Below are 19,252 nucleotides of genomic sequence, written 5' to 3'. Positions count from 1 at the left end.
TTTCGCCGGAAAATTTTCAACGCGCAGAACTAACCTCCACGGTACTGGCTCCCCTCTTCGTCTCCTTTCTCCTTCTTCATGTTTCGTCATTCAAACAGCAACCCCGTTCTCCGGCAAGAAATTTAAATCAACTCACACAGACATAGACCCTTCATTCTCCCTCAGAATCTTTCAAGAAATAATCTCACATGATTGATACAAATAATTTCAAACCTACGACCATTCAATATTAGAACAACTTCCAAAAGAAATTTTCAAATATGAAACTCTTAAAGTTCAACAATGGTGAAGCCGATGAACCATGTTTAAAATTAATTTTCAACTGGGTTTTACAAAATTTCAGTCCTATAACAGTTACCAAATCACTTCTCATAGTTTAATTCAACCTCATATGCATAAAATCCCAACCCAGGATGAGGCGTGAAATTTTCGATAATGGGCTTCCAAATCTCTTACTTGAATCTGGCCCAGCAGTAATGAACACATGAATGTAATCTGAAAATTCAAATATAATCATGTTATTTCATTTTGGCTAGATTATTTGTTAGATTTTCTGGTCCTGGTTGAAATTGGTATGAAGGAGGTGACATGGTGATTTGATGAGGAAGAAAGAGATGTAATAGAAAAATGACAAAAAAATCTCCTGAGCAAGCAGAATTTTTTTAGAACACATTCCTGAGCAAGCTTCTCGAAGATATCGTTATACCCATATTTAAGATCAATCTGTTTAAGCACCTTGAAAATGTAGATCTTGTAAGTCCAATTGACGTCTTTGCCCTCTTCTTCTTCTTGTCTCCTGTGGCAGCGACGTCCATGGGGAGTTTTTTCCCGGCCTTTGATTTCTTGGCGGCGAGGGCTTTTTCCAGCTGCGGGTATGTGGTTTCAGTAATTGAATCGGCTTGTAGTGAAGATAGTGAGAGGTATGAAGGCGCAGGTGTGGTGGACGGCGATACTACTGTGTCTCGTTATTGTAAAAAAAAGCAATAACTAAGATATTATTAAAAGTGGTGATATGGACGCTGACATGGCATTTTATTTGGTGGACCTGTTGACTTGGCTGCTGACATGGACAAAATATTAGAGGGGTCAGCTGCAATAGTGGAGTGACGTTAGGGTTAGGGGTAATTTTGCAAACTTTATTAACGGTAGGGACGAGAATGGCCGAAAAGTGTAACGGGTGGCACAAGCAACCAATAAACAATAGTAGAGGGGCAATTTTGACCCTTTGCCCAAAAGAAAAAGAAGTGAACTCAAAGTGCAAAAGCGGAGAAAAGATGTGGACTGCTCAAGACATAACTGAAGTCACAAGCTTTGCATATCCCGTATTGATCCGAAAAAGCTGAAGAAGAATGAATCAGCACCTGCAACTAGCAAACATCAAGGTTCAAATCAAGAGTCTGCATTAAGAGCCAGCCAAGACTCAAGATCTAGGTTTAGAAGACTTATAGCTAGGAATCTTGTAACTCGTAGCTGATAGGCTTAGTTAGTCTTTTCATTTTGATTTTGATGTAATAATAGGGCACGGATTGGAGCCTCACTCGACTCTCCATCTTATCATTCCATCATTCTCCTTGAACTACACGCGACCTGATTCTATTATGACCAGGGATATGTAGGTTGTCCAAAACCAGGACTCCGTTGCGCCCTTTCCTTTGTTTATTTTCCCTTTTAAATAAAATTTAGTCAAAATTTATCACATGGTTCACTTGTCTTTGTCTGAAAACTCTTCATGTTTCAAGGAAAGAGGGGCAGCTGTGAGCACCTAATGTTTGACTATATTTGAGTTTTTCATCACCTTTTAATATGTAAATATATTTTAAGTATAATCTACATATTTTAGCTCTTATTTCTCCTTTTATATATTTTACTTAAAGAAAATTTAAAAAAATTAAAAAAGAGTCACATTTTTAATATAAGCTTCATCATCATTTACAAATAAAGAAAAGGTTTTCACAAAAAACTAATATATTAGTTTGATAAGTAAATTTTGAGTCATTAGTATTTTATCTTGCTATTCAAGTTTAGGAGTAGTATTTTTATTTTTCATCTATTAATCAATAAAAGAAATATCAAAATCACAAAAAAAAGAAAGAAGATTTAATTTGGACTAATTCTCCTAAAACCTTGTTTCATTCAAATGTCCAAGTCCTGGCCCAAATTGGACCAAACCTGAGCCCAATAGCCAATAACCTCCTCCCAAAATCCTACATCTTTTATATATCCCATTCTCTAATTCCTACAACTCTAAGTAGTGGCAGATCCCAAGAAAAAGAGAACTCCAACGTACTCTCTCTTGGACAAAAGAGAAAGCAACCACAATTTCCTACACCATAACAAAACCCCTTTGGTTGCTGAAATCAGCAATGTAAAAGCTATCAAAACCTAACTACTCTTCCACCATTTCAGCCATAAACAATCCATCTTCTTCCACCAAAAATCTCCATTAATCCACCCCAAAATCAGCACCTAAAACTCACAAAATCCACCCTAAAATCGTAACAAAACAAGCTGTGATCGTAGCTAGGAAGAGCAGCGAAAATCAGCTGCAAAATAGTCCAAATTGCTGCCCCCTTTTCTACCCCAAATCAACACCAAAACACCACCTCAAACCACGCAAAATGAGCTCTTTTTTCTGCTAAAAAACCCTCAAACCCAGCTGCAATTCAGTTCCAAAAGCAATAAAAAAAACAGCAATAACCAACCCCAAAACCAGCCATTTTCAGCTCGAATTCCTCGCCAAAACCCAGCGAAATCCAGCTAAAAAAAAGCCAAAAACGCAGCTGGAAATCACCCAGCAAAACAGTTTCCAAATCGGTCCAAATTCAATTCCGAAACCATCTTTGAAGTGAGGCGATGTTCGAGTTCGCCGGTCCGAGGTTCCGGCGACGTTGCCGTTGAAGTTTCTGATCTAGTTTCTGTCAAAGTTTTCAGCTTTCTCTGTTCGAGCTCATCGGCCGTTGATTTTAGATGCTGTGAGTTTTGATTAAATGAAAGAACTTTATTTCACTGAAAGGTTCATTTTCTTCACCTTACTCTATGAACGTCTATTTCTTAATTGCTGTTGCTCATTAGTTAGATATTTTCTTTTATGATTTGTTAAAATATTGTTTTTTCTGGTTATTCTCCTTCAATTGCTTTGTTTGTTCTTTTGATTTACTTAGTGTATTTGAAGCTAGATTAACGAATGCTTGAAACTGTGAGTTGTTCACGTACACGCTAAATGCGAGCATGATATTTTCATATTTGTGTCCTTACATGACAAGGGTCTCTTTTATATAGGAGGAGTGAATCCCAACATAGTACATGGTATTGATAGGGCTATTGTGTTATTCGATATTTGAGAGAGAATCGAAATGAGGGATTTTCATTTAGTTTGGGGAGTAAGATGGGCCACACTCTTTTAAAGATAATCTGTTGGGTCTTGGGTAAATTAGACAAGGATTTGGGCTTAAGTCCCTTTGGTTGGTTAGCATTTTAAGGGCTCCTAGGCATAAACGGATTAATCAAAACTATTCCCTTTCCTCTTTTCTCCATAACAAATAATTCCAAATAGCTAAACCATAATGTGGCCTCCAACTCATTCCATGTCCATGATCCATACCATGACCCTACAATAATTTCAATTTAGCTGAAAGAATAGCTGGCTTTAGGCGCGATAATAAACATCGTAATTTTTGGTACGGTTCCCGTGGCATGGTCACAATACGTATATCCCAATTCGAGTGTGCATTTCACGTGACTCGACCATAACTTCAAACAATAATTAAATAGACATGTTGTAAATTGCGGGTGCATTTCATGTGATACAATTCACAATGTGTACAAAAATAAACGACTGCGTGGCATCACGACTTGTTCAAACAAATTCCATAAATAATAAAAGCGGTTAAACAAAAAAGCGGTTAGAAAAAATAAAAATGCACAATAGGTTCTAGAACATGTAATAAATCAGATAATTAAGTCAACTATTAATAGTTGAGCGAGCGTGCTAAAACCACAGAACTTGGGAGTGCCTCATACCTTCTCCCGAGTTAAGAGAATTCCTCACCTGATCTTCTTGCTGTTACGCGGCGCCTTCCTGAGATTCCTTGGAAGGGCGACGTAAGGCTAGGCAACTGATGTCAGTGCAGTTGTTGTCCGCCAACTGAGGTCCCCTCCGTACGCTAGACGAGATTGTCAGTGCCGTACGGGAAAACCAATGTCAAGAGCAATTGAGAGAACAGAAATGAGAATTCAGAATGAAAGAAAGCTTGATTGCATTAATGAAAGCTATTACAGAAGAGCAACGCGGTGTCGAGGGGGAGTTTCAGACTTTAAACAGAGTCAAATTTCCTCGATTTGGGATTTAAAATAAAACGGTGACTTGGGACACCATAAATTATTCCAAGTGGCGACTCTGAAAAATAAATAAATAATTCCATTTCGATTTATGTCACTTAAATTGGAAAAACTCACTATCCTCCTCCCACCCTCCGGGAAAAAGGAGGAGTGACAAATAGAACAATAGACGTATTGGTGACACTATCGTGTTTGTGAAGATGCCATATATTGTATATTGTTTAATTTATTTCTTATTACATGTATTCGTTTAATATTTTTCATCACCTCATCAGTTAAGCATGTGATCATACAATCTCAATATGGTCAAATACTATATCTTCTTGTCCAGTTAATAAATTAGTACTTGCATTTCACATGAATAAGGAAAAGTATTGCTAAAACAAATAATTTTTCAGAAAACTATGAGTAGATTTTATTATTTTTATGGCAAAAGGCATTGATTACCTTTTTAGTTCACGAATAATACATGTAAGAGATTGTGTTTTTTCCTTTTCATCTGGCCATGTCATGTATTATTGTTCATGAAAAAGATCTATGCTAGTTCTAATTAAAATTCGAAGCGATAGTATTTTAAAGGCTCAGGGTGAGTCTCAGTTGCACTTTGGCTTATTATGCTATTTGTTGAGGGTAAAACGGCGGATTCAAGTCCCATCACACCTTGAGGGTAAGACACCATATTTAAGTCCCAGTGCACCATGATAATAAGATGTTGGGTCCGAGTCCCAACGCATTATGACCTAACATACCTTTTTGTGGGTAAGATATTGGGTTTGTATCGCAATGCACCATAATGATTATATAATGATGACTAAAGAAAAATAACATATTTTCATGAAAAAGCATGAAGCTTGTCCCACATGATTTGCGCCATTTTTGAAGTGAATGTGGTAGTGGTGCATAATAAGTCTAAATAAAGATAAGTGTTTAACCAATGAACGTGGGTAGTCAAAGACCAAAATAATAATAGTGATCATTATGGTTATTGTAAAAAAGTGGACAATAAGGGTTCTTAAAATAGTCCTTCAAGTGTGAAGGAAACACGTATCAATGTGGTCTGTAAATGTGAGGCACACAGGGGCGGCTCTAAGGCCAGGCTAGTGAGGTCTTCGCCTTAGGCCCCCAAAATTTGAAGGCCCCAAATTATTATTATTATACTATATAATTTACATAAATAATTAATACAAACAAAAGTGTTACAGTATTTTTTTCCTTATTTGATTGAGGTTGTTTAATACTAATAAGTTTGTAAATTACGGTATTTTCTTCAGTTATTATTAGTATATTTACTTCACTCTTCAATTATAAATTTATCCTTTTTATAAAGAAATTAAGATATACATCGACAACATAATGGATTTCTCTTACAATCTTCTTTGAAACTGCTTGAACATATTAGCATTCATGCACCGACTTTCTTTTCGTGTAATTAAATATATATTGTATTAGGTTATTTATGAAGGGGGGCCTTGATGTAACTGGTAAAGTTGTTGTCATGTGACCAAGAATGTCACGTGCTCGAGTCGTGGAAGCAGCTTTTTGCAGAAATACAGGGAAAGACTACGTACAATAGACCCTTGTAGTCCGACCCTTCCTCGGGCCCCACGTATAGCGGGAGCTTAGTGTACCAGGCTGTCTATTTTATTTTATTTTTTTATATCAGGTTATTTATATTTTATTTTAGATATTCAACCAATGAGTGCTACTTAATAGAATGAATAACAATTATCGTTTAAATTAATAAGAAGGTATAAATATTTTTGACGCTATCAATGCTCAAAACTTAAACTATTACGTTATGTACGTGTATATGGTGAAATCAGAGGAGCCAATTTAGTGGCCATTACGACACTCCACAGATACGCCTGCTAGGGCTCGACGCTCGGCTCGAAATGTAACCTCGAAGGATTTCCAAACGCTCAACTCTGAGGCAGCGCATATCGATAGCTATGATGGACAGATTTGGAGTTCCCTAGGCACTTGATTAAAGTTGGCCAAGCCAATTAGGCTAGTACAAGTTCATACGGTGGCCTTTAATAGCTGTACCAGCCTTATACCTTTGTAATAAATGCATCTGTATTATGTTGGAATTCCCCCTCATATATAAAGTGGACCCTTGTCATTTTGTAAGGGACACAATACAACACACTTCATACGATACAAGAACATTCTCTGCTCTCTAACCCAAACGTACTCTCTATTTGATTCTATTGCTCATATTTTTGTTTTACTTACATTTATTACGTTTCATTAATTGTTCATCATTTATTGCTCATTATAGGTCATAAAGTGCCACCTTTAAATTTATCATAACTATTAATCCTTTATCGACTTCCCTTAGCCGGGCATCCGACTCGACCTCGAGGCCCCGTATACGCCAGCTCGAGGCCCCGATTTCTAGCCATTCGATTTGATTATTACACTATCTACAAGCTCTGGTATCATTTACTAATCTTTCACTTAGCATCTATTGCCTAAAAACTAGCTTAAAAATAGATCACGTATTTTTAGAACCACAAAATCAAATCTAATTGTTATTACCATTTTCCAGGTAAACAGTTTGGCGCCCACCGTGGGGCTAAAAATAATAGTGATTGTTTTCTTGTTGGTTTACTACATAACGCAAGTTATCTTTCACACTTTTTCTTGTCCAAGATCTTCGATTTCAGGTTAAAATATCAAACTCAGTACACGCACATGAAGACAATGGTCTTGAGGGCCATGGAAAAAATGGTGTAGCTGTTCCCGGTGTTGGTGTACCACCACGAAACCCTGAGGATACACCAGAACCAATTCCCGTGGACATAGTCTCGCGCAACGCTCAACACGTCGAGATAAGCTCCCACACCAATAGGAGTATACATCAAGAAAACCAATAGGAGCCCAAAAAACCCCGGCTCAGGAAGAACAACGGGTTAGCCTTCACGTCATCTTCGAGATGTTACAAGCACAACAACTGGCGATTGCTTAGCTGCAAAGCCACCAGAAAACTCCCACCACGGTAGCACCGGAAACGGCTCCCCGAGCCGAGCAGGTACCAGAAAGATCAAGCAACAACGGGTCGGCAGCCGACCCTGCCATCATAAAGATGCTCGAGGACCTCACAAAGAGGATAGAGTTGGGCGAGAAGAAGATAGAAGCCAACGACAAGAAGGTAGAGACCCACAATTCTAGGGTCGATCAAATTCTGGGCGCACCTCCGATCCTGAAGAGTGTAGATTCGAAGAAGTTAGTACAAATTTCGTTCCCATAGGAAACGGCTCCAAAAACCATTTCGAAGAAGTTCTAAATGCCCGAACTTCCGAAGTACGATGGGACCTTGGACCCAACGACCACGTCACTGCTTACACTTGTGCAGTGAAGGGCAACGACCTAAAGGACGACGAGATCGAATCTGTCCTACTAATGAAATTCGGAGAGACTCTTTCAAAAGGGGCGATGATATGGTATCACAACCTAGCCCATACTTGATAGACTCGTTTGCCATGCTGGCAGATTCCTTCATAAAGGCACATGTTGGTGCCATCAAGGTAGCTACAAGGAAATCCGACGTCTTCAAAATCAAGCAAAGGGAGAACGAGATACTGCGAGAGTTCGTGTCTCGCTTTCAAATGGAACGAATGGAATTACCACCAGTCTCCGATGACTGGGCAGTGCAGGCCTTCACTCAAGTCTTGAACGAGGGAAGCTCGGTAGCTTCGAAGCAGCTGAAGTAGAACTTGATTGGATATCCCGCCGTGACTTGGTCGGATGTCCACAACCGATACCAATCAAAGATCAGGGTTGAGGACGACCAAATAGGAGCCCCTTCCGGCTCGGTATATCCTAGTAGGCTTCCGCCGAAGGAGCCAAGGACAAACAAAGAAAGATACCAACCATACACTGAAGATAGAAGAAATGCCCCAAGGCGCAACATACCCCTAAACGATTGAAGGATGGATCGAGGTCAGAATCCTCGGGGACTCGTGAGCAAAGCAGGATTCAATAGGCACACAAGGCCGACGGAAGTGCCCCGCTTGTCGGAATACAATTTCAACATCGCCGTTTCAGACATCGTATCTACCATCGGTAAAATCAGGGACACCAGGTGGCCAAAGCCTGTACAATCGGATCCTTCACAAAGGAACCATAACTTAATGTGCGAATTTCACGTTGAGCGAAGATTGCCGACAACTCTGGGAAGAAGTAGCCCGGCTACTCAGCAAAGGGCATCCCTGAGAATTTCTCAACGACCGAGCCAAAAATCAGTTTCGGGAAAGAGAGGCGACCAAGAAAAATAAAATAGATGAACCACAACATGTTACCACATGATCTTTGGAGGCATCGACGCTCCACAAGAACCCATGGTCAGGAGAACAAAAATATCCATCACCATGGATAAGCCAACTCGAAGTTACATACCCGAGGACGCCCTCACATTCAACAATGAAGATATCGAGGCTCTATCTCAACCTCGCAACGATGCATTGGTAATATCTTTTCTGGTAAATACATTTCAAATTAAGTGTGTGCTTGTGGATCCAGGTAGCTCGGCCAACATTATCAGGTCGAGGGTGGTGGAGTAGCTCAGACTGCTCAATCAGATCGTGCCCGCCTCTCGAATCCTCAACGGATTCAACATGGTGAGCGAAACAACGAAAGTGGAAATTAGCCTCCCGGTCAACGTGGCTGGCACAACCCAAAATGCCAAGTTTCATGTCATCGAAGGAGACATGAGGTATAACGCCTTGCTCGGAAGGCCATGGATACACCGCATGAGAGCAATACCATCCACCCTCCATCAAATGATAAAATTTCCAACAAAGGATGGGATAAAAACTATCTACGGGGAACAACATGCAGCAAAAGAGATGTTTGTGGTGCACCATGTGGCACCGGCGCCAATACCTCCACCATCGAAGGGGCCAAAGGATAAGCATACAGTAAAATAGCAATAGCAAGCTGTATTATCGGCTACACCCGACTAAAACAAGTAAAGGACCGTACCGCATCCCCAGAACAAACCATCGAAGCATATCGAGGCCCAAGGCACCATCGGCACTAAGGTATAATCATCTCCCTTTTTTAGTTACATTTTACACTAACCTGAGTGCAGGTATCCGATCAAAACGGCCGAAGCACTTTATAACTCGAAGACCTTAGGTTCCAAAAGCATACGTTGCACTCTTTTCCTTCGACCGGGTTTTTATCCCAAGAAGGGTTTTACCGGCAAGGTTTTTAACGAGGCAACATCCATATGCTACCTAAGGAAGACTCAACAAGTAATCAAGGCTTCTCTTCAATCAACCTCGAATACGGGGGGGGGGGGGGATCCCCCCGGAAGGTCACCTCCTCGGAGAAGCCAAGATGTGCTAAATGGGGTTTCTATAGGAAAACGATGTACTAGGCCAAACGGTCGAACGAACCATGTCCGTATAGAATAACCGAGCCCTTGACAACAAAATCGTGTATACTTTTACCAAGTAATCGAAGAACACTTTCTGCTCCATCAAAGCATTCAACGTTTCAAAGAAGTTCGATATTGTTTGCAAAAATGGCTCTAGAGCCAAAAACGTCCCGAACACTCGCGGACTGACGTCAAAAAACTCGAAGCTGTCGGGTCGGAAGCATCAAACTTGAAAGCCCTCAATGAGGAAACATCAAGGTTACAAAAATGGCTCCAGAAGCCAAAAATGTCCCGAACACTCGGGGACTGGCGTCGAAAACTCAAACCCGTATGACTTACGGGTCAGAAGCTTCAAACTCGTAAGCCCTCAATGAGGCAACGTCAAGTCTACAAAAACGACTCCAGAGCCAAGAAAACTTCCAATGACTCGGGGACTGCAGCCAATTGCCATCCCATCAACTTATCAAAACCCGAGGCCATAAGACCCCATATGGGCATCCTCAACCTCGTATGACCTTTTTAAGACAAAAACTGTAAGACCTCAAGCAAGGCATGAACCATACTTGTACCAAATAACCAAAACTGTAAGACCTCAAGCAAGGCATGAACCATACTTGTACCAAGTAATCAAAACTGTAAGACCTCAAGTAAGGCATGTAAAAATTATAAGACCTTACAAAAAGGCATTATCCCGACCTTAAAGTCAAGGCTATATATTCGAACTTGTAAGACCCCTAAAAAGGCATACCCTCGATATAGACGCCAAACTACTTCATTGTAGAACTAAAAGGCTACGGCCAAACATAAATGACTACGGTCATAAGGCTCCGACCAAACTAACGCAACTTGGGGACACCCGACCGTCGCTATAAAATCACAGGCCTTCAATTACTTCGAAAGTACTTCGAAAAGTACCGGTTAAACAGGCTACCCTCGACATAGGCAAAAGAGCTTCGACCATGTCAGCTCCAAACTATAGGCTTCGAAACACTCAGCCACGGAGCAAAACCTCCCGTGGTGCTCGTTCATCGCCACATAACGATTCACAATCGAGGTTTTTATCGAACCGTCGAAGAGTCAGGCAAACACAATTTCAAATAAATCCTTAACAAGGGAAAAATAAAGACTATATTAGAGGTTGTACCGACCCAATGCGTAAGAGCCACTGCCGCCAGCCCATATAAAAGGTCGTACAGACCTAATACGTAAGAGCCACTGCCGCCAGCCCATATGAGAGGTCGTACCGACCTAACACGTAAGAGCCCAAGGGCCAACTTTAAATTCAAAAACTTAAGGGTCAATGAGCTCGAGTCGAAACCCGACTCAGAGACTGAACCCGAAAACAATTAACTGAATATGCCTAAGAGCAAAAGCATAAGAGCGTAAATGCCGGCTTATACTAAAAAGTTATACCGACCAAACACGTAGGAGCCTACGGGCCAGCCTAACGAGCCCCAGGGCCGTACTATAAACCTAAGGGTTCTTTTAACTCAATGATCAGTTCATCTGGCCAATGACTAACAAACATCGAAGCAAAGGGAAGTGCGTTAAAAATGAAACCGCAAGGTTTCCTTTTATACGTATATGTGAAAAAATACAACGTTCCATTTACAATGTTCTTTAAAAGCACTATGCACAAAATCGGAAAAGATAGGCCTAATCTACATCCCCCTTGAGGACTATGGCCTGTCGGCCTCTTTCTCGCTATCTTCGGCATCGGACAGAAGGAACTTAGCGTCAAATTCGTCTGCCTTTTCCTGCTTTATCTCTTCCGAGAGATCGAAGCCCCTGGCATGGATCTCCTCGAGGGTTTCCCTCCGAGATATACACCTAACTTACTCTTTGCTCCTACTCTGCCGGTCGAGAGCCCCTCTCAACTCAGCTCGAGCGTCCGCAGCATCTTGTGAATAGACGACCACTTTCTTATCAGTCTTGGTTCGGATCTCTTCGGCTTCAGCCCGAGCATTTACAACCTCGGCCTTCATATTTAGAATTTTAGACTCCAGCCTCGCAATCATGCTCGTTCGGACCGAGCTGTTTACACGAGCATTCCGGAGTTGCACTTCGAGGGCAGAAGCCTTGGCCAAAGCATCCCTCCTGGCCGCAACTTGGGCATCTGCCAGATCCTTTAACTCATTAAACTAATATTTAACCCGGCCAACTTCGTCCCAAAGTCGTTCCATGTCCTTTGTTTTACTCTGCAGCTAAAATATCGGAATATTAATCTCCGAAAGCAGAAGGAGGAGCATACATCGACTCGAAATAAAGGTTACCTGTCATTCGAGATAGCTTTCGTAGTTCTGACTTTGATCTGCCTTGTACCGCAGGTAGTCCAACTCATCTCCCCTCTTCTTACAAAGAAGACTGCTGCATTTCTCCCTATCCAAAGCTTTCCGTAACCTAAGGTCATGACGAAGCAGCTCAGACTTGAGCTTGACACAGGCCTGCGAAAAGGGAGCTCAATAAGAAAGGGAAGGCACGAATGTACCTACTATCGAAACTCACCATGGAACTGAGCCGCTGAGCTTCGTCAAAAGTCGAGCACACATTTACTGGCTTGGCCTCATCGGCCGCAGTAAAACTACCCCCGATGGGAGCGCGATTTCCCGATCTTCCACTCGATTCACTCGGCCCCTGGCCTCGAATTTTCCTCGAAGTACCTTCGGTAGGGGAAGAGGAAGGCGACAAGAAACCCTTGTCCCTCGAAGTACCTTCGACGGGAATGGTAGACGGTGGTAAGGAAGGAACCGTTCTTCCAAAAATAGAGGATTCATAGGCCGCAGGTTCGGCTGACAGTTTCTTTTGAACCTCCAAGCAGGGCTTGCCCCGCTACAAGCATCCTCGCCCTTAGAAGATGTATACGGCAAAATTGAAGGGTCTAATTTCCCGATAACAAGGTATTTTGGAAGATCGCCTCGAAGACTCGAGGCTACAAAGATGCGCTCGAGTCTCCTTCCTCGGGGCCCGTCGACATTCGACTTTGAGAGGATGTCGGTCGGGGCTGAAGCAAAATTAGGAGTTCCCAAGACATGGCTAAGCATGTCACGGTTGAGTCAGCCAAAGCCTAGCCAGGCTACTCTGATCCCTACTCGGGGCGTCATTTCCAGCCGTCCCATCTCCATACCTTTACAGGCTTGACATGAAATATATAATAACTCTCTCTCTTTCTCTCTAAGACACTCTCTCGACATTGTTGTTCTATCTTGTTATTTTCATACTTGTTCTACATTCATTCCTTATTTATTGCTTTTCATCGGCCATAAAGAGCCTCTTTTAATATTATCGTATCTGTTAGCCCTCCTCCGATTCCCCCCGATAGCTCGAGCTCGAGCTCGAGATCTGACCTCGAGGCCCAATTCGACCAGCTCGAGGCCCCGAGCGGCTATTTCTCGGTTTGATTACTGCTCTGTTTTGGCTCGTGTCTCACCCTTAAATTACACACACATAGCATCAACTGCTCCACAACTAGCATCAAAATAAATCACATATATTTAGAGTCTCATCAAGAAATTTAATTGTTATTGCCATTTTCACGGTAAATAGTTTGGCGCCCATCGTGGGGTTAAAAATAATAGTGATTATTTTCTTGTTAGTTTCGTTACACAACGCGAGTTATCTTTCACACTTCTTCTTGTCCAAGATCTTCGATTTCAAGTGAAAATGTCTGGCTCAGTGAACAGAGTTGAGAACAACAACCTCGAACACCATGGAGAGAACGGTGTAGCTGTTCCAATCGTCGGCGCGCCACTACTAAACCCCGATAACGCACCTGGACCAATTCCAGGACGCGGGTTCGCAAGATACACAGCAGGTCGGCGAAACATCACACACTGACAAAAACATACAACAAAACGCCCAACAGGAAGTTAGCCTTCATGTTATTTTTGAAATGTTGCAGGCACAACAGCTGGCTATCGCTCAGCTGCAAAGCCACCCGAATACTCCCAGCACCGTAGCACCTGGGACAACTCCCCCGGCCAAACAGGTACCAGAGAGACTGAGCAATAATGGTTCGATAGTCGACCCTGCTTTCGTGAAAATGCTCGAGGATCTTACCAGAAGGATCAATCGACCGAGAAGATGATAGCTGCAAACAACAAGAAGGTCGAAACTTACAACTCCAGGGTTGACCAAATCCCGGGCGCGCCCCCGGTCCTGAAAGGCGTAGATTCGAGGAAGTTCGTGCAGCGGCCGTTCCCGGAGGAAGCTGCTCCGAAACCCATCCCAAAGAAGTTCAGAATGCCATAACCCCTAAAATACAACGGGATCTCAGACTCGAACGAGCACCTTACCGCCTGCACGTGCGCAGTAAAGGGCAACGACATAAAAGACGACGAGATCGATTCCATCTTATTGAAGAAGTTCGGGGAAACGCTCTCGAAAGGGGCCATGATGTGGTACCATAATCTAGCTCCCAACTCCATAGACTCATTTGCCGTGCTGGAGGACTCGTTCATAAAGGCACACACCGGTGCCATTAAAGTAGCAACGAGAAAATCTGACGTATGATGTGCCGGAGAATTTCGGCACATTTCAATACTAATTGCTTAGATTTTAACTTGTTTTAATGATACTATCTCCTTGACTTATGTAATTTTGGTATTTTTACAGTACATAAGGACTAAGGACCCAGGAGCATGGAAATGAAAGCAAAAAAAAGACAAGAAAAGAGCAAAATGCAGCAAAAAGATGATTCTGCGACGTATTATGCGATCGCCGATCACATATGCGAGCCGCAGAATGAACACTTAGATCGCAGACAAAAACAGACTCCTGGGCAAATTTCAAGTCAAGAATGCGGTCCACTATGCGACTGCAGAACCTGTCTGCGAGCCGCAAAGTGAACCGCAAACCAACCATGAAGGTTGCTGAAGGACAAATGTGCGATGCAAAATGCGATCGCGTTTCTGCAATGCGAACCGCAGAGCTGGAAGGAGATGATGATGTGAAAGCTAGGGTTTCAATCTGCGATGGAGACGTCCAAAATGCGGACCGCATGTCGCTTATGCGACGAGAATGCGACCGCATTTCTAACCTGAAAGGGTATTTTTGTCCGTTTTCTGTCACGATTTTCAGTCCACTATAAATAGCATTATGATGTTTTTGTGGGCTCATCTTGTCTGGTTTTTGAGCTACATTCCAAGACTTTAATACTCCTCACTTTTGGAGTCTTTTGGGGTCAAGAATATTCCCTTAGTAAGCTTTATGGCTTTTATTATTCTCTTGCTTCTGTATTTTAGTATGAGTAGCTAACTCCAAATACTTAGGTTGTGGCCTCTAAATGGGTGTTATGTTAATGGGTGTTTAACATTGCATATATATATAATGGTTGGTTGATATTTATTTATTTCTCGTACTTCATTTATTGTTGGTGGTTGCAAACATTAACAAGTGCCATTAAATTCTACTTTGCTTGGGAAAGTGGGTTAGAATTTGGTAGAAGTAAATATCAAAGACTCAAGTCATGAAACCTTGTTTGATAAAATCGCTTAGGGATAAGTGGGTTTTATTTGGCATGTATTGATTGTTATTAATTGCAACTCTTTTACATTTGGGAAAATTATAAAGAAGAAATACTACCCAACTATTGGGAAATATTGGGTAGTTGCTTAGACATCATTTGCATATCAAAGGGACCAACCATTAGAAATATATCATATTAACACCGATAGCATTACATTTCATTAAAGGGGACACAACCTTGGTTTCTTTAATCTTATTAATTACACCTTCAATATTCCAATTGGTTGTTACTTCAAAACAAACTAAATTCATACTTTCATCACTATTAATTCACACTCTTGTTATCGTTAACTGGATAGGATTACGGCTTTAGTCGAGTAACACACTATCCCAGTAACCTTTTTACAGCTATTCCCTGTGGGATTCGACCCCAACCTTGTTGGGTTATTATATTTGACATCGACCACCTTACACAATTTATAAAAGTGTAATTTGAGCGTATCAAATTTTGGCGCCGTTGCCGGGGAATACGATTTTGAAATTACTATTTAGTGTGTGCTTTACTTTACGTCTTATTCTATTCCATCACTCTTCGCTTGCTCTGCTTGGTGTTGATAGGAAAACATGTCTGATTACGAGGAAGAAGTGGAAGAAAATCCTTTTGCGGACATAGATGAGTACATTGATGATACAAATGCTATTGTACCTCCGGCTATTGGTGCCTCAACTTTCAAAGTGGAATATGGTCTAATTCTAACGCTTAAAGCGGAGGGGTATTTTAGGAATTCTACTGATGATGATCCAACACAACATCTTAGGAACTTCTTGGGAGTGTGTGCTATGCATAAGCAAAACAATGTCTCAGATAATGCCCTAAGGTTGAGGGTCTTCAAGTACTCGCTAGCTGGAGACGCAAGGAGGTGGCTTCAAAACTTGCCACCAAATTCTATTCGGTCTTGGCCTGAACTTGTCCGGGCATTTCTAGCAAAATGGTTCCCACAGAGCAAGAAATCTGAGCTTCGAGATAAGATTTTCTTCTTCAAGCAACAACCAGGGGAACACCTACATGAGGCATGGGATCGATTCAAATTATATTTGGTGAGGTCTCCAAATCATGGCTTTCCAGATTCCATCTTGCTAGAGAAATTTTATATGGGTTTGGATCCTATGAACCAAGCTATAGCGAAGAATGCGGCGGACGGATCATTTATGGACAAGTCTTTTGCAAGAGTTACGCAAATACTTGACAAGATGGCAAAACACAATCAAGCTTGGCATTCTGAGGATACTTCGGGCGGAGTTGCATATGGTTCTCCTTCCTTGACCAACTTGATCAAGGAGAATCAAGAGAGGGACCAAATAATTGCAGGGTTGGCCACAAATGTAAATGTGTTGACAAAAATGTTCACGGAAAATCAAACCAAAAAGGTGAATGTAGTCGAGGATGTGCAACCCATCTCCAATGAAGAGTTTGAAGAAGCTAATTACATCAACAACCCTCAAGGAGGGTATCAAAGACAACATTATCAGGGTCAAGGGCAACAAAGTCAATGGAGGCAAAACCCGCAAGGGCAAGGCAACCAACAATGGAGGCATGACCAAGGTGGCTCGAACCAAGGGAATTGGAACACAACAACAACTTTTCTAACCGGAGTTCAAACCCCTATGTTCCTCCAAAGGGTCAATATTCGAACCAAGGGTCCTCTAGTGAATCAAAGTTGGAAGCTATGCTTGAGCGAGTGTTGCAAAATCAAGAAAAATCCGATGCTTCCATGAGGAACATGACCGAGGTTGTTGGATCTCATACCGCCTCCATCCAAAAATTGGAGATGCAAATGAGAGACCTCTCCAAAGAGCAAAATCCAAAACAAAAGGGAACACTCCCTAGTGACACGGTTGCAAATCATAGTGGGAGTGGCCCAACTTCTCACATCATGGCGATCACTACTAGGAGTGGGAAAGTGCTACACGGAGAGGTTGAACAAACGGTTGAAGAAGAAGAGTCCGAACAAAGGGTTGAGGTTGAAGAGCCAAGTGTTGTCGAGGTTGAAAAGATTCCGGACGAGTTGAAAGGGCAAAAAGAGAACCGGGAAGAGGTGAAGGAAAAAGTGAAAGAGACACCAAAAGCTCTTCCACCTATTCCTGGACCTCCTCCCCCATTTCCTCAAAGGCTCGCAAGAAAGATTGATGATAGAAAACTTGAAAAATTCTACGACATCCTAAAGCAATTAACGGTGAATATTCCTTTTGTGGAAGCTTTTCAAGAGATGCCGAGGTTTGCTAAATATTTGAAGGATTTGATCACCAAGAAGAGGACCACAAAGAATGAGGTGGTAAACATGACTCACCGGGTTAGCTCTATTATTGCCACAACCCTTGTCCAAAAGAAAAAGGACCCGGGAGCCTTTACTATTCCATGCACTATCGGGACGCGTGAATTTGCAAGAGCCCTCTGTGACAATGGGGCTAGCATCAACTTGATGCCACTTGCCATTTATAAGCAAGCGGGATTAGGCATTCCAAGGCCAACAAGCATGAGATTACAAATGGCCGATCGTTCCATTAAGCGACCGGTAGGAATTGTTGATGATGTGATTGTGAAAGTTGGAGGATTCCAATTACCCGCCGACTTCGTAATTCTTGATTGTGCGGTTGATAAAGAAATCCCTATCATTTTGGGGAGACCGTTCCTAGCCACGGGAAGAGCACTCATGGATTCAGAGCGGAAAGAAATTAAATTCCGGGTAAATGATGAAGAAGTCACATTTCAAGCAAGCAAGGGTATGAGGTTGCCCCATGAGTATGAAAGCATTTGATTTTATCAAAAGCTTCTTTGATTTGACAGGCTCAGGCGCAACCAAAACTGGCGGATTTGACAGATATTCTTTGATTTTATCAAAAGCTTCTTGACATTCATTTGTACATTTGATTGTCGTTTCTTTCTTCAGCAACTTAAATATGGGCTCACACGTGGTAGTAAGTTGAGCAATGAACCTGCTGATGTAATTCAATCTTCCTAGCAGACTCATGACCTCTTTCTTAGTTCTCGGAGGTGGCAAATCCTGAATAGACTTTATCTTTGTTGGGTCTAACTCGATACCCCTCCGGCTGACTATAAACCCCAGAAGTTTTCCGAACGGAACTCCAAATGCACATTTAGTTGGGTTCAATTTCAAGTCATACCTATGTAGGCATTTAAAGAATTTCCTCAGATCTCGCACATGGCCTTCTTGCGTCTTGGATTTGATGATCACATCATCTACATACACTTCAATTTCTTGGTGCAGTAGGTTGCCCCGGCATTTTTCAGACCGAATGGCATGACCCTGTAATAAATTGCCCCACGGTATGGTGAAAGCCATATTTTCTGTGTCTTCATCATCCATCAAGACCTGGTGATACCATTATAACAATCCACGAAAGATTGTATCTCATGTTTGGCACAATTGTCAACGAGAATGTGGATGTTTGGCAACGGAAAATTATCCTTGGGTCTTGCTTTGTTCAAATCCCGATAATCGACACACACTCGAGTTTTCCCGTCTTTCTTCGGCATTGAAACCACATTAGCCAGCCATGGGTGTATCGGACCACTCGGATCACACCAGCTTTCAATTGTTCGGTGACTTCTTCTTTGATCTTATCACCGATGTCCATTTTAAACTTTCTCTGCTTTTGTTGGACGAGTGGATAACCAGGATAAGTTGGCAATTTATGTACCACCAAATCAACATTCAACCCTGGCATATCATCATAGGACCATGCAAACACGTCTTTGAATTCAAACAAAAGTTGGATCAATGCATCTCTGGTTCTTTCATCAGCATGAATGCTTATTATGGTTTCCCGGACCTCTTCTGGACTGCCAAAATTAACTGGCTCGGTTTCATTTAAGTTTGACTTAGGCTTATTCTCAAATTGTTCCAATTCTCGATTTATTTCCCTAAAAGCCTCATCTTCATCATATTCTGGTTCTTGATTCATTATTTCACAGTTAGACAGCATTTTAGGATCTGGGCATGAAGTCCGTAAGCATCTCATGTTATTTAAGTCCGCATTATTAGA

At 41.8% G+C, this 19,252-nt stretch overlaps 1 protein-coding gene across 1 annotated transcript; it reads left to right on the top strand.

Moving 5' to 3' along the window:
* On the top strand, positions 16,969 to 18,077 carry LOC109224244. Its single transcript, XM_019388831.1, has 2 exons — positions 16,969 to 17,931; positions 18,033 to 18,077. The coding sequence occupies exons 1-2, from the start codon at positions 16,969 to 16,971 to the stop codon at positions 18,075 to 18,077; spliced, it is 1,008 nt and encodes a 335-aa protein (XP_019244376.1).

The sequence above is a fragment of the Nicotiana attenuata genome, chromosome 3 (assembly GCF_001879085.1).
Source record: "Nicotiana attenuata strain UT chromosome 3, NIATTr2, whole genome shotgun sequence".
Classification (NCBI taxonomy): Eukaryota; Viridiplantae; Streptophyta; class Magnoliopsida; order Solanales; family Solanaceae; genus Nicotiana; species Nicotiana attenuata.
The sequence above is the reverse complement of the archived record's forward strand: the minus strand, read 5'-3'. Positions and strand labels throughout refer to the sequence as shown.

Excerpts from the sequence above, each read along its gene's own strand:
- LOC109224244 (XM_019388831.1), top strand. The coding sequence starts at position 16,969 with ATGACCGAGGTTGTTGGATCTCATACCGCCTCCATCCAAAAATTGGAG. Across the intron at positions 17,932-18,032 it reads GGAAAGAAATTAAATTCCGG|GCTCAGGCGCAACCAAAACT; the intron begins GTAAATGATGAA and ends TTGATTTGACAG.